Source organism: Bufo bufo, chromosome 1, assembly GCF_905171765.1.
Source record: "Bufo bufo chromosome 1, aBufBuf1.1, whole genome shotgun sequence".
NCBI lineage: Eukaryota > Metazoa > Chordata > Amphibia > Anura > Bufonidae > Bufo > Bufo bufo.
Genome location: NC_053389.1, coordinates 573,732,638 through 573,759,412, shown reverse-complemented (window position 1 = coordinate 573,759,412; position 26,775 = coordinate 573,732,638). Strand labels below are relative to the sequence as shown.

At 38.7% G+C, this 26,775-nt stretch overlaps 1 protein-coding gene across 24 annotated transcripts in view; it reads left to right on the top strand.

The window, feature by feature from the left end:
- The window catches only part of CELF2 (CUGBP Elav-like family member 2), a 453,132-nt gene that overhangs the window by 335,236 nt on the left and 91,121 nt on the right, over positions 1-26,775 (top strand). For all 24 annotated transcript variants that reach the window (XM_040413246.1, XM_040413282.1, XM_040413263.1 and 21 more), the window contains one exon: positions 8,000-8,134. In XM_040413246.1, the coding sequence (XP_040269180.1) occupies positions 8,000-8,134 (135 nt within the window). The remainder of the gene's footprint in view (positions 1-7,999; positions 8,135-26,775) is intronic.

The window sequence follows — 26,775 nt, the reverse complement described above, 5'->3', positions numbered from 1 at the left end:
GAAAATTCGGTTAGCTGCGAAGCCGGATTTCCTCGTGCCTCGTGGTAATGAATTAATTTCCCCTGAAATGGTATTAAAAAAAATACATACCTCATCCATCTGAGCTCAAAGAGTCCACCTTGGCCATCTTGATTGAAGATCTCACGCAAAATCTTGTGCCGGCCAGCATGATGACCCGAGATTTTGCACGAGATTTTCAATCAAGGTGGCCACGGCAGCCTCTTCGCACTTAAGTGGGTGAGGTGAGTATTATTTTTTTTAACCTCTGAAAGGCCCCCATTTTTACATCAGATGCCGTGATCAGTGATGAATGCGGCATCTGACTGGTTCAATGACCGGGGGTGGCACAATTGCCATTTCCTGTCATTGCGCCCGCTACTTACAAAGAAGTGCGCTTTGTGACAAACAAAGAAAAAAATTTGTGAAATACAGGGAAGCAGCCAAATCGAAATTTTCATAACTTTGTTCATCACTATTCTTAATGTCGCAAATTCTTATTTCGTTTTTCTAGATCATTCTGGGACATCCAGAGGTTATGGAGGGGAGCACCGATAGCTGCCTTTGTGTATGGGAGCTAGCAGGAAATTGTTCTAGTCATGCCTGTTCAGCAGGAATGTGTTAATATACAACCTGTATGTCTGCAGATTTCTAGACCATATAGAAATAGTCAGCCATTCAGGCAATCATTTTCTCATTGTACTCCAGGCCAAACTGTTGTCAGGGTTCCACTCCAAATGATGCAGTCAGAAAGCCCAATGTGCGTTTTTCTGCATGTAAAACAATGATGCTGCATGACATTTCTAAGTTTGGCAAGTAAAGAAGAGAGGAATGATTGTTCATTCATTTGATACAGATCATTTGCTAAGAACAATTATGCCTCTTCAAACCTTCAAGGAGTTTTTGACTGAGAAGCAAGTAAACTTATGAGCAGCTAAGTGAATTTTTCCTTTTAACACTTTAGTAACCTGTCATCCCCATATGTTCTTGAATTCCATTGTACAATGTGATACAGGCTGTGTAATTAGCTAGTGCGAGAGCTGGAGAATTATTGAAGTGCGGATACACTGATACCTATTTGCAGTATTCAGATTTATTTATGGCTGGCTGACACAGGCAACTGTAGGAAATTGTAATGTGAATACTCTTGACAAATCTGACTAAATTATTTTGATATATGTTCTCTGTGGTGTAATATAAAACTGCAGATTAACTGAGAGTGATCCAAAAATAATGGAGTAGATTGACGTGCATCATAGATAACATATTGTTATACCATGAAGAGTTAGAACAAATAGATAGATAGATAGATAGATAGATAGATAGATAGATAGATAGATATGAGATAGATAGAGAGATAGATAGTAGAGAGATAGATAGTAGATACATAGTAGATACATAGAAGTTAGATAGATAGATAGATAGATAGATAGATAGATAGATAGATAGATAGATAGATAGATAGATATGAGATAGATAGATAGATAGATAGACCGATAGATATTAGATAGATAGATAGATAGATAGATAGATATGAGATAGATAGATAGATAGATAGATAGATAGATAGATAGAGAGATAGACAGATAGATTGATATGAGATAGATAGATAGATAGATAGATAGATAGATAGATATGAGATAGATAGATAGATAGATAGATATGAGATAGATCGATAGATATGAGATAGATAGATATGAGATAGATAGATAGATAGATAGATAGATATGAGATAGATAGATATGAGATAGATAGATATGAGATAGATATTAGATAGATAGAGAGATAGATACATGAAAGATAGATAGATAGATAGATAGATAGATAGATAGATAGATAATAGATAGATAGATAATAAATAGATAGATAGATAATATATATATATAGTTACAGATGAATAGATGGATATGAGAAAGATAAATGATAGATAGATATCAGATAGATGGATAGATAGTTATAATAAACATTGAAATGTTAGATCGATATATGGACAGACTGACAAATATGTAGGATCTGTCAGACTGATAGATACATATGGGAAAGATGATAGATAGATAGATAGATAGATAGATAGATAGATAGATAGATAGATAGATAAAAAAACAGAAATTAAATCAGCAGCACTCTATTGGATGCCGGGTGCAACTCCACAGTCGCTCCTGGACAGGAGCCGTTCAATAGAAATAGAAAAAATTGGGCAGCACTCCGGTCTTGTGAAGAAATTCAGTGACGTTTATTCACACTTATTTGCTTATATCGCAAATAAGTGTGAATAAACGTCACTGAATTTCTTCACAAGACCGGAGTGCTGCCCAATTTTTTCTATTTCTAGATAGATAGATAGATAGATAGATAGATAGATAGATAGAGTTAAAAAATGGCAGCACTGGATACAAAAATGAAAATAATAGCAGAGGTGCAGGCCTAATGGGACATGACTATTGCCCAAATAAACAAAAAATGCAAAACGGCAGCACTCTCATTATAAATGAAAGTAGAAAACAAGTGCGTCCACATGGGTGAATAAACTTTTTTCTACTTTCATTTAATGAGAGTGCTGCCATTTTGCTTTTTTTTTTGCTAAATATTTTGCAAAAAAGAGGCAGCACTCCAAATGTGGTAAAGAGTGGTGGACCTTCTTTTATCCACCTCAACTGCTGTTTGTCCTGTTGAAATTGTAGGACCGCGCTGCTGTAAAACCTTCAGATGTATCCCCTTTCAGGTCGAGCCGAAAGCACTTTTAGGCATAGGAGAACATCGATACCACCACGCCAATCACCTTCTCTCTTACTGAGCCCCTCTGCAGTTTAACATGGGTCACACAGATAGTGAAGCACCACAAACACCGGTCACTGTAAAGGGTTTAATATACTTACAAACAACATCCAATAAAAGCTTTTCATAAAACGCTGAAGAGTTCAGATGTTCCCGCAACATGAAATGTCAAAAACTGGATCAAGTTGTATGGGATGATTGTGTGATGCATCCTGTTTGTAAACTTGCCAGTTATCTTCACTTGTCGCAAACTGAGGGACAAATTCCTTGAACTGGGAGACCTTGGTTTATCATTCCAGCAGATCGTTATGTGCCCAGACCAAGATGTCAGCACTGTTCAACGGTGCATTTCCCGGTAGTAGGGAGAACATTGACAAACTGGAATGAAACTAAAAGGTGCACAGATGGATCTTCTGATTAGAAGAATGGCATGTAGTGATCCATTCTGTCCTGCAAGTGAAATTAGAAATCACATCCTAAGCCTAGGGTAAACAGTGTCTACACAAACCATCAGAAGGTGCTTGCACGACATTGGGCTATGAGCTAAACGTATAGCTACAGGTGTTCGATTGACCTCATGCCACCTCAAGGCTAGCATGGTACACAGGAAGATGGCAAAGGGAGTGGAATGTAGGTCTATCCTCTTTAGCATTGAATCCCACTTTTGTCTCAGATTCAGGTCAATGTTACATTGATTTGGTAGTAGAACCAGTGGTAGGGCCATTTCTCCAAAGCTCCTACCATGGCTTGTAGCATTTATTGACATGTCTCACATCAAGCACATTGGGGATGTCATTGGGCAGCAATTGCAAAGGAAGTTGCCAGCAGCAAATCTTGATAATTTTCAATGCCAGTGTGCATTCAGAATAGCTGAACATCCCATCTTCCTCAGACAACCATTAATAGCATCATTGATAGCATGCCAAGCCATGTAAGTGTGTGTATTTATCCACATGAAGCTCAAACTCAGAATACATCGAAATATTTCCATTTTTTATTATTTGTTTATCATTAAAATATCTCTCAATCTTATAGAAACATAAAAACATAGAATGTGTCGGCAGATAAGAACCATTTGGCCCATCTAGTCTGCCCTATATACTAAATACTATGGATAGCCCCTGGCCCTATCTTATATGAAGGATGGCCTTATGTCTATCCCATGCATGCTTAAACTCCTCCACTGTATTTGCAGCTACCACTTCTGCAGGAAGGCTATTCTATGCATCCACTACTCTCTCAGTAAAGTAATACTTCCTGATATTACTTTTAAACCTTTGCCCCTCTAATTTAAAACTATGTCCTCTTGTAGCAGTTTTTCTTCTTTTAAATATTCTCTCCTCTTTTACCTTGTTGATTCCCTTTATGTATTTAAAAGTTTCTATCATATCCCCTCTGTCTCATCTTTCTTCCAAGCTATACATGTTAAGGTACTTTAATCTTTCCTGGTAAGTTTTACCCTGCAATCCATGTACTAGTTTAGTAGCTCTTCTCTGAACTCTCTCCAAAGTATCAATATCCTTCTGGAGATATGTTCTCCAGTACTGAGCACAATACTCCAAATGAGGTCTCACTAGTGCTCTGTAGAGGGGCGTGAGCATCTCCCTCTTTCTACTGGTAATTCCTCTCCCTATACACCCAAGCATTCTGCTTGCAATTCCTGCTGCTCGATGACACTGTCTGCCTACCTTTAAGTCTTCTGAAATAATGACCCCTAAATCCTTTCCTCAGATACTGAGGTTAGGACTGTATTACTGATTTTATATTCTGCTCTTGGGTTTTTACGCCCCAGGTGCATTATATTGCACTTATCAACATAAAATTTTAGTTGCCAGTTTTTTGACCATTCCTCTAGTTTTTCTAAATCCTTTTCCATTTGGTGTATCCCTCCAGGAACATCAACCCTGTTACAAATCTTTGTGTCATCAGCAAAAAGACACACCTTACCATCGAGGCCTTCTGCAATTTCGCTGATAAAGATATTAAACAATATGGGTCCCAGAACAGATCCCTGAGGTACCCCACTGGTAACAAGGCCATGGTCTGAATATTCTCCATTGATTACAACCCTCTGTTGTTTGTCCCACAGTCAATGCCTAATCCATTAAACACAACAGGGAGTCCAAGCACAAAGACTGCAGTTTATTGATAAGCCTTCTATGTGGGACAGTATCAAAAGCCTTACTAAAGTCTAGATAAGCGATGGCTACTGCACCTCTGCCATCTATTATTTTAGTCACCCAATCAAAAAAATCTATAAGATTAGTTTGACATGATCTCCCTGAAGTAAACCCATGCTGTTTTTCATTTTTCAATCCATAGGATTTTAGATGTTCTACAATCCTCTCCTTAAGTATGGTATCCATTAATTTCCCCACTATTGATGTCAGGCTTACTGGCCTATAGTTGCCCGATTCCTCCCTACTACCTTTCTTGTGAATGGGCACAACATTTGCTCATTTCCAATCTTTTGGGACGACTCCTGTTACCAGTGATTGGTTAAATAAATCAGTTGATTTCCATAATTCCACAACTTCCACTTTTCCTTTTTGGTGTTTCAATTTCATTGTTGAGGATTCTAGATAGATATAAGATACATTAAAATCAGATAGACATAGATATAGAAAGAAAGAAAGAAAGAAAGAATCATACAAGGGTGAATGCAAGATATTTGTATTCACTTTTATATTTTGGAGAGTGCTGCTTTTTTGCTTTTTGTAGACACATACTGTAGATAGATAGATAGATATAACATACATAGTAATGAAATTAATTGATACCTTAATAGATAGACAGATAGGGATTTTTGGCCTTATAAACATAATATTTTAACAAATCAAACTATGGTAAAAATAAAGATATACCGTACCACAGGAGTGAAAGCCATAGTGCTAAAAAAAAAAAAAACTCTATTAGCATGGCAGACTGACTTTATCTCCAGGTAGAAATGTACTGCACTTTCATGCTCTTCACATAATTTCACCGCAAGAGTGGCTGCACAAATGTCTCAGCTGTATACTTTGGTTTTGAAAAATACTACAATTATTGTGGCTATTAATATCCTGGCGATAACCTACCATGACTGTGAACAAGGCCCGTTCTGTGGAACCAGATATGGTGTATCAGGAGGTCGTATTTGATATGTGTCTAAAGTTTCAAAGTTTGTGTAACTCCATTCCTAAGATTGCTGTGAAAGTATTCACAATTATCCATGATGTATCCCTGGGACTCTAACAAAGACAAAATGATAGCTGCTACTGCCAGCAGGCCCCGCTGCTAAAGAGAATGACTGCAATTAAAACGAAAAAAGCTTTTCCTTTGGTCATAGAAGAAAACAGTAAATCTTTGCTAAATCAATCACTATTTCCAAGGGCTCTTCCCTAGTGATAACAATACTCAGCAAATATTTCAATGAAAGGACAAGTGTGAGTGAGAAATATGCCAGGGATGGGGAGAACTATAGCGTAAGCATTAATACAACAATGTGGTCCTATTGGTCCTGGAGCACTAATCACAGCCTGGTGGACATGCCTTCAGTAGGTTTCTAGCTGATTTTCTATTGCTACATAATGATGTTGAGTAGTAGGACTAATGATATCGATGAAAGCTGAGATTTCCATCCACTATTTCCTGGCACATCTATTGAGTCACTTTGATGGAAGAAGTCTCTAAAAACTTGTAGCAGTAGAAAATAAATTATTTATGGATGATTTCTAACTGTATCATAATTGAAACTAATTATCTGTCATTCATGTTTTTAAACAAGTTCACATTTTATCTTGATTCTGTTGATATTTCCTACCATGCATTAACATCAATAGGAAAAACAAACTCCACCAGCAACTTGTTATCTTGGCTGCAGGTTCATCAAGCCGTACATTTTGAAATCCAGTTTGGATTGCCAATTTTATTATGAAAATTATATATATAAAAAAGGAGTATGGTTACCATTCACATGACAAGTGACAAATATTCAAATAATGCTTTTATATATGAGGATAAAATACCATGTATCAGTACCGTATATATCACAATGCAGCATGGGTGGGTTGGAAACTTAAATTGGCTTTGAAAAAAAAAAACTAAAAGTGGCCGTATATTGCAGGTGGGTCTAAATTGGCAGAAATGGAGTCAGTGCAAGTAGGCGGAGCCAACACAGTCTACTACGCTATTCCATGCAGTAGCATCCAGTTATGAACACATGTGTTAAACGCATACTTCTTTTTTTACAATGGAACCCTATGGGTTACGGATTCTACTATATGGCATTCGTTTAACTCCTGCATAGTGTATGCGTTAAACAGAATCATGGTTAATGTAATGTGATCATAGCCTTAGTGATGTGAAAAAAACCTTTACAATGCTCATAGTGCTCCATTAACCTAATGGAAACCAAAAGAATTTGCTTTTGGTCTCTGTCAGGCCAGTAGATTTTGGTATACTGCAAAAAAATGTGTTAAAGTAGATTAAGCTGTTCCATACAACAGTATCCATTAAATAAAATAAAAATAAAATGTATTTTTTACATGGGAGCCTGTAGTTGATGGGTACCACTGTACTGTATCCGTCACAAGCCTCTATTGAAGGTATGCATGAACGTATACATCCAATGGAGGCCACGAATGTGTTATGAACGTCAGTCCCGAATTCTACATAGAAACATAGAATGTGTCGGCAGATAAGAACCATTTGGCCCATCTAGTCTGCCCAATATACTGAATACTATGAATAGCCCCTGGCTCTAATGGACTTTGAAATGTTATTTGTGCATCCGTAGTATGACCCCCTTTATATAGTCAACCACTGTGTTTAAAATGAAGACCCATGTGAAAATGATATAGCTGGAAAGTTTACCATTTATTCATGGGCATTTGATTGCTGCTGCCGTTCAGCTCTTTGTAAGATTTACTAAAATACAGTGTGTCCCATAGACATAAAATGTAACTTTTCACCTAGTGTGTTTAAGTGACTGGAATGAATGTATCTGGATGAGCAGTAGCTTCTTATCATGCTGTGAGCTGTAGTAGCATCACAGCAAAAAAAAAGCAAAAGGAAGAAAGGAAATAAATGCGAAATAAAGAGTTTGCATTTGCCTTCCTGGGACCTGTGTAAAGCACAAAGAAAGACTCACATGATCGCAGCTGGTTTTGATGTGGTAATGAAGCATTGATCACAGGAATAAAAAAGATAAAATGGCCTTTGCTCATTCATTATTTTTATCTCCTAGCTGTGGAAGACAGAAAATTGTTCATAGGCATGGTTTCGAAGAAGTGTAACGAGAACGATATCAGGGTGATGTTTTCTCCATTTGGTCAAATAGAAGAATGCAGAATCCTACGGGGACCTGATGGACTGAGTCGAGGTGAGTGTGCCGTCTGTAAAGAACCTTTTCCTTAACAGCTAATTGGAGCAGTATGTCACAGGCAGCAGATGTGTTGGGCCAGAGGTCACCCACGATTGCTTCCCATGCGATGCAGTTACCCACATGAACTTTCCGCAAAGATGGAGAGAAGTAATCAGTTTTATTTGTAAAGTCAAAAAGGGTCTCTATGGAAAGCATGACTTAGTGAGTTATCTATTACAATGCAGCATGGATAAAGCAATTTATCTTCATTCTCTTGTGTGTAAAACGATTGCAGCTCTTTAAAGGAGTAGTTCCAAATGCAACACTTACAGCTGCCAGTGTTAACAGTAGAGCCCATTTCACAAGACAAGTTAATTCAGTCCTCTGCAAAGCATTCTGGGATATGTAGCTTTTGAATCCAACATTTTTAAGGTGTCATCTCAGTGTTGGCCCAGCTGGTAGCCATAAGCATGTACTATAAATATATTCAAAGTACCAGTGCCAGTGGTTTTCTAATTATATTTTACATTTAAAGGGAATCTGTCACCTGCTTTTACTATTTTAAGCTGTCACCATCGCGATGTTCACTAAAGTACCTTATTTCCTGCAGTCTTCTTCTTACTTTATTTCGTTTTGTCCTTTTGATAAAAAAGCCCTTTTTATGATATGCTAATGAAGCTCCAAGGTGCCCAGAGGGGCGTTTTTTTCCTCTCTGGTGCCCAGTGACGCCCCCCTGCAGTGCCCAGCCCGCCTTAATTTGAATCCCAAGAACGCCTCCTGATACTGAATTAACCTCCCACAGCCCCGGCAAACGGTTCCGCCCCCTCCCCACGTCATCGTCTACCTTCTAGAAATGCCCCGTCCTTCTTCCTCTCGGCGGCCAGAAATCTCGCGCAGGCACAGTACCGCCTGCGGCCTGTGTGATCATCAACCTCCTCAGGGCAACAGCGCTCAGATTACGTCACTAGGCTCGCGCATGGCCAGTGAGACTTTTGAGGCTGTTGCCCTCAGGAGCTTGATGATCGCGCAGGTGGTACTGCGCCTGCGCGAGATTTCTGGCCGCCGACAGGAAGAAGGACGGGGCATTTCTAGAAGGTAGACGATGACGTGGGGAGGGGGCGGAACCGTTTGCCGGGGCTGTGGGAGGTTATTTCAGGATTAGGAGGCGTTCTTGGGATTCAAATTAAGGCGGGCTGGGCACTGCACGGGGGCGTCACTGGGCACCAGAGAGGAAAAAAAACGCCCCTCTGGGCACCTTGGTGCTTCATTAGCATATCATAAAAAGGGCTTTTTTTATCAAAAGGACAAAACGAAATAAAGTAAGAAGACGACTGCAGGAAATAAGGTACTTTATTGAACATGTCGATAGTGACAGCTTAAAATAGTAAAAGCAAGTGACAGATTCCCTTTAACATCTTAGAAAATAGTAGGGGACTAGTAGGAAACTAACTAATAGTAGGAAACTAACGCACTTCACTACACTTCAGAAGTTGTCAGCCAAATGCTTATTCAGCAAACCCAAACCCTTTTCAGCATACATTGTGTTCTGAGAGGCAGCAGTGGCTTATCCCTATGGAAAACAAAAGGATCGGACATGTTGAAATCTAACAGCCCAATACTTCTTTCCCCTGACATATTCCATTGGGGGAAAGCTGGGACACCCCCATACAGCTAAGATGGTCAACCAGTCTCACCAGTGGTGTCCATAGCCATCAGTCAGATCAACCATTTTAAACTTCCTGAAAATTAGAAATCTAAAATCTAGAATTCTTATTGCAAATACTGACACAAAAATCTTATAGTCCATAACAATCTCTATCTAACAAAGCTAGAATCAACCCTGTACCTTACATGGATCCAGAGATCTAGCCATTCAATGGTCGAATTGTTTCAAAAGTAACTCGTTTTAATTAAAATAGCATTTAATGGTGACACAACCCCTTTAATAAGCCTTTTGTAAAATGGCTAGACTATCCATTTTTGTTATTCTTCATTATGTTGGCCAACTGCAATCACAGTGGTTGGTCTGACTCCAAATAATGTACCAGTCTAGTGAGGTCACATAGAAAATCTAAATGAATGGCATTATGAAGGGTACACGCTATTGTCATAGCTTCATGTGAGCACATCCTACTTTGACAAACACTTCATTCAGTCATATAGCAATATGTATTAATATTACCAGCGTAATAACTAGGTTAATATGTAATAATATCACTATGCTTAATAACTATAATATGATAAATGTAATTGTTATTCTTGATCGCTTTGTGTTTGTAAAGGTAATTAAGCACCATTCCCAGTGTGTTATTCTTTATTTCACCTTACTTAGAGTGGATCTGCCAGCTAAATATGCTTATCTATGTAAGGGCAATGCACTATATCTACAGATCCATAGTCCCGTGCCATTTGGCTAATAGAACCCAGCATCCTGAATGACTACATTTAAGTATATGTATGGCTGGGTCTGAAAAAGAGTTTTGTATTCATTTATATGTATGTCTCTAAAAAATTTTATATTAGGTCCTTTATGAGTTAACAAATGTGGTAAACAAGATCTTTTTTGTGTATTGGTTAAGGGTAAATTCACATGAGCTTGTTTGGTCTGGGAAGCACACTCCATGTGATGACCACTTTTCCTGAACTGAACGCAGTACCTCTGAGCTAAACGTACAACCTCAGAATGCCTTATGATGCTGTGAGTTCCTGCCTGACCACAGGGCTACTATGTTATATTTGCCACATGCAGACCTACAGGGGGGGAGGACATAGAGAGGACAGGAATGGTAGTTGAGGCAATGAGGGTAGTCATAGTCCTCACAGTGGCTAATCCTACTCCCACTCTCACTCAGGTCATAAATGGAGGTGTGCAATCTTTCCTCTCCTCAGGGCACCCCCTGGACTGGTGAAGTCTTCTGCCTGGTGGTGGTGGGGGTGCCCTTGATGTCAGAATGAGCAGTGGGGTGCAAGGCAGAAGAACAGGAGGAGGATCATAATGATCAGGTATAGAGACCACAGAACAGGCTGGCTTGGTTATGACAAAGTAAAGGCTCTACTTTACTGAATAGATGATAGTAGTTAGCGTACAAATACATGCAGCAGGCATAATCCTGAAGTGTAGTTCAAAGTGTAGGCTTTTTCCCAAAAGGCTGTATATAGAAGGAGGCAATGATGGTAGTATTCCTCTCTGAGTGTCTCTCTTCCCAAATGACCACAGGCATTTAATTCCCAGTGAAGTCGAAAATCATAAGCGTGTGTTACCTAAAAGCATTGCCAGAAGCACAGTCATCGCTGTCCAGCCCCATTCACTATAATGAGCATTGGCAGGGATTCGGACGCAACCTAGCAAGTATGCCGGACAAATATCGCTGCGCGCATGTTTGCCGGATTGCGAGCGGATCTCCGCTGGCCACATTCATTATGTCAGTTAGCATTCGGCAGTGCCGGATCCAAAGATCTCCGGCAAGATGCTCACCTTCCAGAACAGCCTGCCAGAGATGTATAACGCAAATGTGAAACAAGCCTTATAGACTTAGTAGTCCAGGCATGGTCTGCATAGTACTTAACCATCTGCTTCTTTGTCTCAGAGGTAGTTCTTAGCAAAGTTGCTTTTTTTTCTGGTAGCTTTCCACTCTCAGAAATGGTGTTTTCCTGGAGAAGAGTTATTTTAGGGCCTGTTTCGCAGCTCACACCAAAGTAGGTCTTTTCTGTAGCTTGGCTTGCTAGGATCTAGCCAGGGGAAAAAGGGACCAGCCCACAACCTGGCAACAGTAACTAATAGTCACCAGTTTAACTGTTTCCTACCTATATACATAGCCTCCTTGGATCACATAGTGCATAGATCATATTCAGTATCCCAGTGAACATTTTAACCACTTCAGTAATGAACCAGAACAATAAACCTTTAGTAGTGGACCTTATATTAACCCTTTAGCAGTAATGGGTCACTGCATACTCACAGCATTATGTGAGTACAGTACAGTAAACTTATGGTTGGGCAGGCACTAACAGCATCATAAGTCTTTATGATGCTGTGAGTTTGGGTTAGAGGAATAGTGTTTGGTCTGTGCTTTCAAACCAAGAGTGTCTCCTGGACCAAACATGCTCATATGAGATAAGCCTTGGTGTTTGACCTTGTAATTGAAAAACAGCACACATTGGATTTAAAAGAAAACATAAAAGTCAAAAATCACAATAATGTTTTTTTCTGACGACTGGATTATGATCACTTATAGTGCTTTCTATTTTTTTACTTGATGTTCATGGTTTATGCATTTACTAACAATACTTGAACTATACTTGAAGTGTACAGCTGATTGCAGCTTCTCTTCAAATTATGTTATCTCTGAAAAATTCTACAAATAAGTCTGATTGGCTGCTACATAAAGCATAAAAGATGAAGCTTGATGGAAGTGGCTATATTATGAGGTTAGAACTGATTATTGGCCAGTTTCTAGTACACTGCAAAGAAAAATGAGATATGTGTAGTGACATAAGAAAGGTGCACTGCATAGAAGAGAATCTCAGGAATGCATGTAACAGCAAAATTGATTGCGATCCTTAGCATCTGTTCTAGAGCTTGTTTAGCACCATCCTTCAGAGAGTAGACAATGTCGACTGTACATGGAGAAACCTTTAATTGGACCCACCTAATGGTTCAGAGATGAAGAACAGAGCTTTTAAACCCCTATAGACTTCTCCTTTCATTTGTGGATAACACAGATAAAATGAAAACAATATGGACACATTTTTCATTTTCCCCTGAGAGGATCAGTTCCAGGCACACTGAGCAAATTGCTGGAATGCAAGATGACTAGAATCCAAGGGGTACAAAGAAAATACAAAAAATACATTCATTCTAATGACATCGACATTGTAAAAAAAAACTAAAAAAACATAATGGCCTATGTTAACTAAGTTGTATTTGGCTGCAAGAAATATTCATGGAATCTTTATGACCTTGTACGTTATGTTGCCATAAGCATACAGTAAGGCAATAGGAACATGTAGACTAAAGGTGGCCATACAGTACAACGCTTTTTATTAACAACATTTATTATATGGGGTATTTACCTTCTGCTTATCCCTCTATTGAAATACATGACAAATGGAACAATTACAGTACCCTGGAATAGAGGGTGCAGATGCATCTTCTAATTGGCCTTCTAAAATGTCTGTTGATGGGCAGATGTGATGCCTTACATAATTGTTTCTAAGGAATCTGCAAGACATTGGCCCAGATTTACTAATCCTAAATATGGTGTAAGCTTAGACAGACTGTCTAGACCTGTACCAGATTTATCACAGGGGCAACAGTAGACAACAGTGGACAATCTCTCTATAACCATTTCCTTCTATTGCACTGACTATTCAAGTACGTAGGAACTAATGAATATGATTGAAGGTTTAGAATGGCATACACCAGCATGATGTGTGACCTAACAGCCTGGCAGGTTAATTGTTGCTTCCCTGCATCATCTCACACCAGAACCAGCCCTCCACTCTGATTTCTCCTCTCCTGTCTTACCGGCCAGGCTTACGGCGTGGCCACACAGTTAGGTTATCTGATGCAGTTTTGGAAGCCAAAATCAGGAGTGGACCATAAAAGGAGAGAAAGTATAAAGGACAGATACAACTTCTCCTCTTTTCTGAAATCACTCTTGCAGAAACTGCATGCAGAAACCTTATCGTGTGGCCGTACCCTTGGGCATCATTTTCACAACATGGCAAAGCTGCATGTACTTAGATGCTGATTCAGATGGTGCAGTTGTATGCATTTAAAACTGCATTAAAAAAGAAATGGATCAGGAAAGAAATGCATGTGTTTTTCAGGGGTGTTAGGGTCAGTTGTAGTTTTCACATCATTTACATGCATATTTTACATACATTTTGTTAAATACAATTTTAATGTGATTTTTAACTGCATCCAACCACGCCAACTGAATACACCCTTATTTTTTGATTGACATACAGGTGAAACTCTAAAAATTAGAATATCGTGCAAAAGTCCATTTGTTTCAGTAATACAAATGAAAAGGAATTGCATTAAAATTAGAATACTGTGAAAAGGTTCAATATTCTAGGCTCAAAGTGTCACACTCTAGTCAGCTAATTAATCCATACCCCCTGAGCAAAGGGTACCCGAGATTGTGACTTTGGGGTTTCATAAGCTGTAAGCCATAATCATCCAAATTATAACAAATATAGGCTTGAAATATCTCGCTTTGCATGTAATGAGTCTATCTCATATGTTAGTTTCACCTTTTAAGTTGCATTACTGAAATAAATGAACTTTGCACAATATTCAAATTTTTCGAGTTTCACCTGTAGAGTCCCTTCCACAGTACATTTCCACAGCCACTGTAAAAGCTGGAGAAAAAAAATAGAGTTAGACCTAGATTTAACTTGTGGTGGCCAATGGGGGCACCAGGTGACATTTTGGAAAACAAAAATGTAAAAATGTCTTTATTCCAACACCTTTAACATAAGCACCCTTTTCAAAGATAAATGGGAGCTGCAGCTGCCACTGCTTAAATTATGGAACAGAATACATCCCTAAGTCTATTTTCACACTTGCGGCAGTGTGATCCGGCAAGCAGTTCCGTCGTCGGAACAGCCCACCGGATCCGCCGATCTCGATGTAACTGAAAGCCTTTGTGAGACGCATCCGGATGCAGATCCGTCTCACAAATGCATTGCAAGAACAGATCCGTCTCTCCGCTTGTCATGCGGACAGACGGATCCGTCTTGTATCTTTTTTCACATTTTTACCGATCTGCGCATTTTTTTTCCGCCGGAGATAAAACCGTAGCATGCTACGGTTTTCTCTTTTGCCCGATCAGTCAAAATGACTGAACTGATGACATCCTGATGCATCCTGAACGGATTACTCTCCATTCAGAATGCATGGGGATATGCCTGATCAGTTCTTTTCCGGTATAGAGCCCCTGTGACGGAACTCTATGCCGGAAAAGAAAAACGCTAATGTGAAAGTACCCTTACTGTATGCACACCTTGCATACCTTGCATTTCTTTGTTCTGCAACCTGTGGCTTTCTAACTATTGTGCCTACTTGCGTTACAAGCACATTGTTGCATGCTCAGTCATGTTGGGTAAGTTCACAGTAGCTGAAGTGCACAAGTTTCAGATAACTAATGTAAATGTACCATGGCATTTAGCCTACAACATGGGTTTGTTTATGTAGCTCCAAAAATTAAATTGTGCAAGATCCTCTGTAGTTATTAGCAAGGTGTGCACGTAGCCTAAGGGCCCATTTACATGAGGGCAATGATCAGGAACAAACTGTTCATTCCCGATCATTGCCAGCTCATTCCGATGCAGTTGAGCTGCTTTTACATACAGTAATTACAGATGTAGCCAAGCTAAAACTGACTCCGATAACACACGGCGCAGAGTTATCTTGGTTATCTTGTGACATAAGCCATTGAAATCTATTGAAAATTTAGTTATCTTTTTCTTGCCATTCTTTACTTAACACGTTAACCATCAAGTTTAGCTCTGCTGCACCTGTATCTCCTCTGTGTGGGGATAATTGATCACAGAATGCCCACTGATTATTGTTTGTGGGCAGCACATCCCTTTTTCCAGTGGGCAATGTGCGGCACATTTACAGTTATTGAGAATGAGCATTTATAAGAATGTTCACCACCGACAATTGTCCAAATCCATGATGACCCATGTAAAAGGGCCCTTAGGCAACACAAAGTCCTAAGTTGTTCAATTACATGCTTAGACTTATGGAATGGAAAGGTTGCCTTACATTTATTAGGAGTACTTAGGACGAAATGGATAAGACAGGCAGTTTAAAGAGGCACCAAATCTATCACAGCTGCTCCCACTGTAGGATAAATTTGGTGCATGTAGATATTTTGTCGAACTTTACACCAACTATTGGTTGGCTTACTTTCCACCACAATTTTTTGCCATACTTTTGGGACCACTTTGGCTTATGTTGTGGCTTTTTAAGCTACACCCATTTTCTGCTAACCATACCCCTTTCCTGCTAAGCCATGCCAAGCACAGTGGATTACACTTTTTTGGCCCATTTGTTTCACCAATAGTTCTGAAGCTTGACGCGAGATTCATCATCAGAAATGTACCAAATTGTGGCGCAAATTCTAAGATTAGTAAATGGGGGCCATAATCTCTAAGATTTTTACGTGTCCATGTTGCAATAATCATACATTATCCAATACATATTAGCTATTGTACAATCCAGGCCTTTACCTGCCTCTATTTGTGGCTCATACTTTTGATTATCAACTTTACATTGACAAGGAATAAATCTAATAAAAAAGGATATTTCAAACTGAGTACAAGAAAAAGAAAGACGATACCGAGTGACCTTTCTAACATGTTGGGCAGGACCACAAGTTCTGATGTGGGCTAGAATTGAATAAGAAACTAACAATTACCTGCATTGTAATGCAGACTCAATCATTTCTGTCATTTTCATAAATTGGTAGAAATCAGCACTACATAATTACATACCTTCCATTCCTCTATACATGTAAGAAGGCTGTAGAATTTCGAGATGGCACTTTATAGCGAGCTGTCTGAAGTCGTAAATGCTAAAAAGAAAATGCCTCTCTGCTATTTAAAATGACATGTATTATTGCTTGTATAATTAGAGAGTAGGCGCAGTAGCTAAGTTTTATTTCACAACATGGCATATTCTGAGAGGGGCTAATTCTTACATATACGCTAGATGAACTTTTAAATGATATAATCATGCACACAGTTCTCCTCAAATCAGAATCAAAATATATTCATTTTCCAAAACGCTTTGTGAAAGAATGTTCAAGAATAGGTTTGAATCAAAATGACTTTGTATTTTAATCCCTATAATATGGAGGATACCTATGTAAGTGTTTTACTAGTTATATTCTGTATGTAGTTAGGCAAAGATGCAGCCTAAATAGTCATCATACAAAAGTTTCACATTTTTAGCCACTTTTTGCACTGTTTCAAAGGCTGCCATACTGAAACAGAATTAAAAGGGTTTTCTAGGAGTTCAATATTGATGACCTGTCCTCAGTATAGGTCATCAATATCTGATGATCGGTGGGAGTCCAACACCCGGCACCCCCACTGATTAGTTGTTTGAAGAGGCTATGGCCTACTCAGAGGTTACAAAGCACAGCGCTGTACATTGTATAGATGCTGTGCTTAGTATTGCAGCCCATTTGAATGGAACTGAGCTGCACCTAGGCCATGTGAACGTGATACCACTGTCTCAGGCTCACTGGAGCGCCATCAACAGTTGGTTCAACAGTGGTTCCAGGTGTCAGACCACCAATAATCAGATATTAAAGGGGTTGTCTCACTTCAGTAAGTGGCATTTATCAGATAGAGAAAGTTAATGCAAGCCACTTTCTAATGTATTGTAATTGTCCATATTGCTTCCTTTGCTGGCTGGATTCATTTTTCTATCACATTATACACTGCTCGTTTCCATGGTTACAGACTACCGTGCAATCCATCAGTCGTGGTCATGCTTGCACACTAGAGAAAAATGGAAAAATGAATCCAGCCAGCAAAGGAAGCAATATGGATATTAACAACACATTAGTAAGTGGCTTGTGTTAACTTCCTCTACATGATAAATGCCACTTACTGTGAAACAACCCCTTTAATGATCTATCCTGAAGATAGGCTATCCATATGAAACTCTCAGAAAATCCCTGTAAAGAAGTAGCCAAGGTAAATAGGTGGCGAAAAAAGGTTCTTGACTGCAATATCAAGAGTCTATCTTTGTCTTCAGCTGATGCATCAAACAAGTGGGTCAAATCCTGATGCTAATTATATTTTCTGTAGTTTAGAAAGAACAGGGGGCAGTGACTTAAAGGGGTTGTCTGACATTTTTTTTAAATGCCTCCCAAGCCAGCAGTTGTCATAAGATAAATTTACAATTTTACATCTACTTCATCCTCTGCTGCTTCCTGTGCTGGGTCTAATCCTTCCTTCCATGATTTGCTTAGCTGCAGCAATGACTTGCCCATATACTCCACGTGACCACTGGATCCAGTTACAGCCGTCAGCTGTCTCGTGCCATATGCCGCTGAATGCAGTGATTGGCTGCAGTGGTTATATATGGGCTTGCCAACACTGCAGCCAAGAAGGTGACATTATGACTGCAAAGACGTGGGAAGATTCAATAGGCGGCGCTGAAAGTGGCGGAGGATAAAACGTGGAAGGATAACATATTTCATTATCACAATTGGTGGCTTGAGGGAAAATGTTTTGAATGTGTCAAACAACCCGTTAACACATGACTTCAGGGTTTGTGTGTAGTCTGTAACCATGAAAAGGGATAGGTCTATGTAAGAGCTGTACACCCAAGATGTTAGGAGGTTTCTATCAAGACATATAGATAAATAAAGGCAAATGTTACATGCCCTTTAAATATGTTTCCAAATGTTTAGCTTGGTAGATGGAGCCACACAAATAACATAGCAAATATGTATAAGGTCTACTACAGTATCATTGCTTAACTAGCAAAACAAAATATTTTGCATTATTTATTTATCTTTGTGGCATTTAGATGGAGTTATATATGCAGTAATGACCTTTATTTCTAATTAAATCACTCTATGATATATAGAGACTGTTAAGTACAGCTTGAAACTGATTATGACACCTTATCAAAGCTTAGTGCTTGCTATCAATTTCTAATGCTTATCGCGTGCATAAAACATGACCTTACTCACTACAGAGTTAACACCTATAAATATGTAATCTTCACATTTACTTAGTGTGAGTCATATCTTTTTATCTCGTGTTAGAAGATTTAGTACAGTATTGAATACACAGTCATCGCTGCTCTTAAGTATACGTTCTGTAAATGAGTATTTAAGGGAAGGTGTCACCTATATTTTTTCTACTAGTTAAAACCAGATAATGACATAAGCCCCTTTTTTTCTAGTCTGTTTTATTTTCTGGCCTTACATTTTTTATTTCTATTCTATTTTCAATACATGATTATGTCCGAGCTATTGTTAACAGCAATTAGAGAGATGCTTTACAGCAGCCACCATGGACCAAAGACATAACAAATTGGAGGGGGCTGTTTAACGTCTATGTGCAAAGGTCATTGTGGGGGAGGGGGAGTAGATAAGTTGTGTCCATCACCTATTGTGAATGGGGGATCCTGCGTTATCAATATATAAAACAGGAACAGGAAATCTCAACATATTTGAGAAAGCTACATCATTTTAGGATTTTTTTTAAATATATATAGTTTGCCTTATATAGAAATGGGGAACAGGGGGGGGAATCTTCACTTTTCTATACCTATTTACATATAGAGCTCAAAAATTACTTACACAATACATTATAAAACCTAGGTAATTTTCAGGTAAACAGGAGGGAAAATAGTATTTTTGAATCAACTCTATGCTTAAAGGTTCTTTTATAAAACATTCTGGAAAATGAATATATTCTAACCTTAATGTGAGGAGAACTGTGTTCATGATTATATCAATCAAAAGTTCATCTAGTGTGTACTTAGGAATTAGCCTCTCTCGGCGTTGTGAAATACAATTGTGTTACTATACCTGCTCTCTAATTATAGAGAGTCCCACTCTACTTTTCACTTGCAGCTTTTTAACCTTTGCCAGAATAAGGCTTCCTTCATACAGATTTTTTTCTCCTTTCCTTTTTTTTTTCTTTGTATAAAAAATAACACCATGTGGCATTTTGTATCTTTTTCTGATTTAATAGAGTTGATCCTCCTTACAGGTGCTTTTTAATGTAACATATAGATGCATAAAAGAGGAAAAACGGACACGCAAGAAAACAGCGATAAAAAACTGCAAAAAAACCTGTGCAATTGCCAAAAAAAAAGACTATGGGGGTATTTATCACTTGCAGTAGTTTTTGTGTCAGTTTTAAGTCTGCCTTTGCTTTGTGTGTCTGCTCCAATTTATGAAATGGTGCACCTTAATGTGAAATTTGGCATGAGTGTAATGTGGTTCACAAAGAAAACAAAGTGGTCGCCAAGACGTGCGACTTTTTTAAGCCACAAAACTGGCATCTGATTTGATAAATGTCCCCCAGTGTGTTGAAACCAGCCTCAGTCTGAACTGTTTGCTAAAAGTGAACAGTAGCTTGTAATCCAGGGTACAACAAGTAGGTTGTTCAAGTAGTTTAGTAGGTTGAACTTTAGGCTTAGTATCACTTCAAATAAAAGGTGAGGTAGAGATTGCCCTCCTATTCCTGCATGATCCAGCAGCACCCGTATCTACAACCCATTAGGACACTTGTCCTGCCATTATGTCACCACTCATGTATACAGCATTTTATCATCTACATTAATGATAATATCAAGTATGGCATTGCCTCTGGTTCTTGTATATCACTATGAAATTGTCATTTAAAGGACATTTACGCTGGGGATAACTTTGATATTCCAGCTACAACAAAATAATCAATGTCCTTCAGCATAGTAAAAGCATACAAAACAGATTTCTGTCCAACAGCCGACCTAGTTGAAAAGCAATTACAAGATTTTCAAATAGAATTTGGGAGGCGCTATGTATTTCATTTGACGCAAAAAGGAATACTGATTGATCTGTAAATTAAAAAGACGTACACTTCTGAAAGGCCTTGCTTGTTCTCTCCATGGCATAAAAAGCATCTTTATTGTTCAACTAACACTTTGACTTTTTTCCAAGAACAGCTAATTGCAACATCTCCGCGTAACTGCTCCTCAGCTTGCTGCTGCTGAAAATTGTAGTAAATGCATAAACTGTGCCTTATTGATTTTTGTTGACATTTTACATGCCTCTTATACATTCTTAACCTCTGTTTAGTAATTGCTAGTACAGAGCACACTCATGTATAATAAGATCAAATTAGGTAACTAAAAGGATTCCTTGGCAACAAAGTGCCATGTTATTCAAGAATGCGCTATGTGCATATACCACTATAAGATAATGATCTTCACGTTCAGATCTGTACCTAGGAAATGGAACCTCTAAGTGCCATATCCTGTCTTATATAAATGCACCTGCTTGGCCTGTTAAACTGACAGATATACATACTTTATTTAGCTTATAACACTTATCTACTGGATATTGCTTCATTCACAGAACGCTTTAAGGACGAGCTTTATTCTGACCATCATTTATACACCAGCCTTAAACTGACACGCGATGGATTGTTATGCATCCAATAGAGGGGAACATCTCTTAATAAATGTGGTGCATTCTGGGCTGTCCTTAGAGAGGGGTTCTAAGATTCTGATATTAATAACCTATGCTCAGGATAAGTCATAAATATCAGATCAGCAGGGGTCCGACACCAGGGACCCCCACCAATCAGCAGTTTGAGGAGGCCGTAGAACTTCAGTGCAGCTTACCATGCACTTGTCACGGATGGTGTTGCAGAAAGCTGGAACTTATAAATAAACATCCGACTGGCTTGATCACAAACTAAGGAGCATATGGGTGAGCCCTATAAAACCCCTAGAGCTCTCCCTGACTGCTATGCCCATGCAAAGGTCTTTATTGTAGACGATTGCATGCCCACGTACCTTATACTGTGTGACACCTGAAAACCCTATAATAGTGAGAAGACACGACCACCGGCTCATTGCACTTAATACGGACGGAGTCAGGGTCACCTAGAATCAAGCCAGCAAGGAAACACAAATAAAGGAAAAGGACTTATCTGAGGAATCAGCTGTAGCAGCCTCCAGCAGTGAACAACTCATCCAGGAAGAAGTATAAACCGCAAAGTGAGGCAGTATGGGAGGGAATATAAAGGGAGACAATTAGTGTAAATAGGTGACAGCTGGGAGAAGGAAAGGAGATGACAAAGTGAAACCAAAACAAAGAACCTCATGCAAGAGGTAGAGAAGAATGTCTAACAGACCTTCTCACAGAACTGGCGGTGACAGCACTTTGCTGTCCATTGGTTAGCCGCTGTGTTTGGTTTTGCAGCTCAGCCGATGAATGTGATGTCACTGGCCTAGGAAGAGGCCAAGATATCTGATCGGTGGAGGTCCAACTCCCGACACACCTCCTGATCAGTTGTTTGAAGATATTGAGGTGCTCTGGTCATATTGAGGCGCTCTGGTCATTAGTTTTAAAGACTTGGAAAACCCCTTTCAGCCCAAAAAATTGGATTTACATAACTTTTTTTTTTTTTTCTGGTCTATAAGTTTAAAATATTGCCAGAAACCTGTTATACTCACCACCTGTCGATAATTCCTGCTCATTTCCAAAGTAGCGAGAGGATTAAAAGGTCACAAATAGAGAAGAACAAAATTATTTAAAATTAATTGAATTCAACTAAAATTTTGTAAATATTCAAGATATACAGTCAGGGCCATAAATATTGGGACATCGACGCAATTATAAGATTTTTGGCTCTATACACCACCACAATGGATTTGAAATGAAACTAACTAGATGTGCTTTAACTGCAGACTGTCAGCTTTAATTTGAGGGTATTTACATCCAAATCAGGTGAACGGTGTAGGAATCACAGCAGTTTGCATATGTGCCTCCCACTTGTTAAGGGACCAAAATTAATGGGATAATTGGCTTCTCCGCTGTTCCATGGCCAGGTGTGTGTTATTCCCTCATTATCCCAATTACAATGAGCAGATAAAAGGTCCAGAGTTCATTTCAAGTGTGCTATTTGCATTTGGAATCTGTTGCTGTCAAATCTCAAGATGAGATCCAAAGAGCTTTCACTATTAGTGAAGCAAGCCATCATTAGGCTGAAAAAAAACAAAACAAACCTATCAGAGAGATAGCAAAAACATTAGGCGTGGTCAAAACAACTGTTTGGAACATTCTTAAAAAGAAGGAACACATCATTGAGCTCAGCAACACCAAAAGACCCGGAAGACCACGGAAAACAACTGTGGTGGATGACCGAAGAATTCTTTCCCTGGTGAAGAAAACACCCTTCACAACAGTTGACCAGATCAAGAACACTCTCCAGGAGGTAGGTGTATGTGTGTCAAAGTCAACAATCAAGAAAAGACTTCACCAGAGTGAATACAAAGGGTTCACCACAAGATGTAAGCCATTGGTGAGCCTCAAAAACAGGAAGGTCAGATTAGAGTTTGCCAAACATCTAAAAAAGCCTTCACAGTTCTGGAACAACGTCCTATGGACAGATGAGACCAAGATCAACTTGTGCCAGAGTGTTAGGAAGAGAAGAGTATGGAGAAGGAAAGGAACTGCTCATGATCCTAAGCATACCACCTCATCAGTGACGCATGGTGGTGGTAGTGTCATGGCGTGGGCATGTATGGCTGCCAATGGAACTGGTTCTCTTGTATTTATTGATGATGTGACTGCTTACAAAATCAGCAGGATTAATTCTGAAGTGTTTCGGGCAATATTATCTGCTCATATTCAGCCAAATGCTTCAGAACTCATTGGACGGCGCTTCACAGTGCAGATGGACAATGACCCAAAGCATACTGCAAAAGCAACCAACAAATTTTTAAAGGGAAAGAAGTGGATTGTTATGCAATGGCCAAGTCAATCACCTGACCTGAATCCGATTGTTCATGCATTTCACTTGCTGAAGACAAAACTGAAGGGAAAATGCCCCAAGAACAAACAGGAACTGAAGACAGTTGCAGTAGAGGCCTGGCAGAGCATCACCAGGGATGAAACCCAGCGTCTTGTGATGTCTATGTGTTCCAGACTTCAGGCTGTAATTGACTGCAAAGGATTTGCAACCAAGTATTAAAAAGTGAAAGTTTGATTTATGATTATTATTATTATGTCCCATTACTTTTGGTCCCTTGACAAGTGGGAGGCACATATGCAAACTGTTGTAATTCCTACACCGTTCACCTGATTTGGATGTAAATACCCTCAAATTAAAGCTGACAGTCTGCAGTTAAAGCACATCTTGTTTGTTTCATTTCAAATCCATTGTGGTGGTGTATAGAGCCAAAATTGTTAGAATTGTGTCGATGTCCCAATATTTATGGACCTGACTGTATCTGATTCCGAATTTTTGGTGATTCGATTTGGGTGAATTTTTGGGAGGAGAGAGAAAAAGTGAAATCATAAAAACATTTTAAAAATAGGAGACTAAAGAGAAAATAGTGTCCTAAACACATTTGCTGGCAAATTGGATCACTTTTGATTTTGGTGGAATCAATTCAGACATGAATTGAATCGGTTGCCCAATTCGAATTCATCAAACCCAAATTGAATTTTGAGCAATTTATTCACCTCTATTCACAAATTATAGAACAGATATGATATGAGCCATAATTTACACCTTTTTTTTACACCCATTTGCTACTTTTTACTTCATTTATTTGCCCTAAGGATTTTTGTTTTCTTGACCGACGGTTAAAATCTGAATCTGTCCTCAAAAACATACTCTCAAAGAAGATGGAATCTGTGCAGATGCCAATGCAAAAGTGTCTAGCGTGCTGTGGGTATAGTAATGCAATGTACATACTTTATATTTAGCACATGGTACCAACATTTGTATAGTTATTGTCATCCCCTATGTGGGTATTATCAGTGGACTCCATAGTAGAGATAAAATGAGGCTCCTTGCAGATACTGCTTAACATCATCACATGCCTGACCATCTGGGACAGGAGGTCCTGGTGCCCCTATTTCTTTTTAATGACTGTAGCACATTTTCATTTCCTTGTTTGCTTGCACTGTGGAACCTGTTCATGCTCTCATGATTCTTTAATGTAAAAATCAATAACGTTTTTTAAAGTATAAAAGAAATGTAAATTGTCATGGACGATGAACAATGGCAGAATACCCAGTTTTTGTCACCCTCCTCCCAAAAAAAATAAAAATAACTATTGATTAAAAAGTCATCTACACCTTAAAATGGTAACGATAAAATCTACATATCTCGGTCTGTCATCGGTTGCTTAAAGTGACCATTTGCTATTATATTTTACCTTACACAAATGTGTATGGATATCTTTATCAGCTTCACTCAAGATATATTTTATTAAAACTCCCGGCCTCTATTTTTGTATTCCTATTGTAAGTACAATTTAATGTCTTTTTTTTACATCTCCTTTCCATTAATGATAAAATATATGATTTGACAGTATCATCAGCTGCACACAGGGGATGCACAGAAGCGAAATTAGCCATGCATTTTTCATATTACTTTATTTTTTTTTTGCCATCTAATTGATTTGGCCCTTCCTATGAATCCTTTAGTTGCTGGAACGTCACGGAGCGAAATTTTCATTGTCTTTACTGGCCACTGGGGCAGCTGATAAACGTGCAATGCCAAGAACAGAATTTTGTGCATTAGCTTCAAAATGACAATATGCTGGAACCACTCAGTGTTTAGATTTGCTTCATTTGGAAATCTTTTAAGTAGTAATAATAATGTTTTGAGGAAATTGAGTGGAACACTAAATTATTCTCTGAAACCCGAGTTCAAACTGTGCAAGGCTAAAGAAGCTGAAAATCAATGCACTTTTAAAGTCATTAGAGAGCAAGAGTCAAACATGTCTGTGTTGCTCTGGCAAAGCTTTTAGTGAGCCATAGTATTATTACAAAATCAGCCAGAATCTGCATTAATTTCACAGTCTTTTTCTTCAAGATACCCAAGGGTGCTTGATGAATAAAATGGAAATTTCAAAAGGCAGTGTTTTTATTAGTTAAGGGGGCAATGAGCCTTGAAAGTGCTGAATTTGACCCACACAGTAGCCAGTGCTGGCATAAAGAGATTATGTATTCCAGGCATCAGAACCCTTTATTTGAAGGTGCACGTACAAATAAGAACTGAAGTTGGTGAAGGCTAATATAAAATGTCTAAACAATATTAAAACAAACACACTTCATTAACTGTCTTTCTTCTTTTTCATCTTTCATTATCTTTAGATTTCGCTGCATGTGTCTATTGGATAGGTTGCTGAAAAGCACTAGAGATTTGCATTATTTAAGATGACCACCCAGTTGCTTTTTTTAGCATAAAATGACTCTAATATAGCTGCCATGCTGGGTGGCTGCCTTGGTTTCACGTTCTGAATATTAACGTTTTATAAATATTACATTACGCTATGTTAATGATGATGATGATGAACTTAAAGAATTTTTCCTGTGTGGATTATTCTGCATTTTTTTAAAGTCATATTCAAGTTTTAAATCCCCATGGTGTAAAACAGTATAATGTACAGAAAAGGAGGACTAAAGATCCAGATTACAACTTTATTTATAAGGCTGTGCCTATGAGCTTATACTTATGAAGGTTTAATTTTTTGAGTTCACCCTTATCTACTCATGTGCTAATTTACCTATGTACTTATGAAACTGGCTGACCTGTTACGTGTATGCTTGGCGGCTGAAGGCATCTGATGAGGCAACAAATGATGTTTTATTATATGCAAATGAGCCTCTAGAAGAATCGAGGGTGTTGCTGTTACACCTAGAGGCTCAGCTCTCTCTTCAACTGCCGCGCCCTCTGCACTTTGATATGGGCAGGCAGTGAAAACATCGTAATGCCTGGTCCTGTCAATCAAAGTGGAGAGGGTGCAGCAGTTTCAGAGAAAACCAAGCCTGTAGGTATAACAGTAATGCCCCCATTGCTCCTAGATGCTCATTTGCATACATTAAAACTTCATGTTTCTCAGTAATGTGGGCACATATGGACATGTGAGCAACACA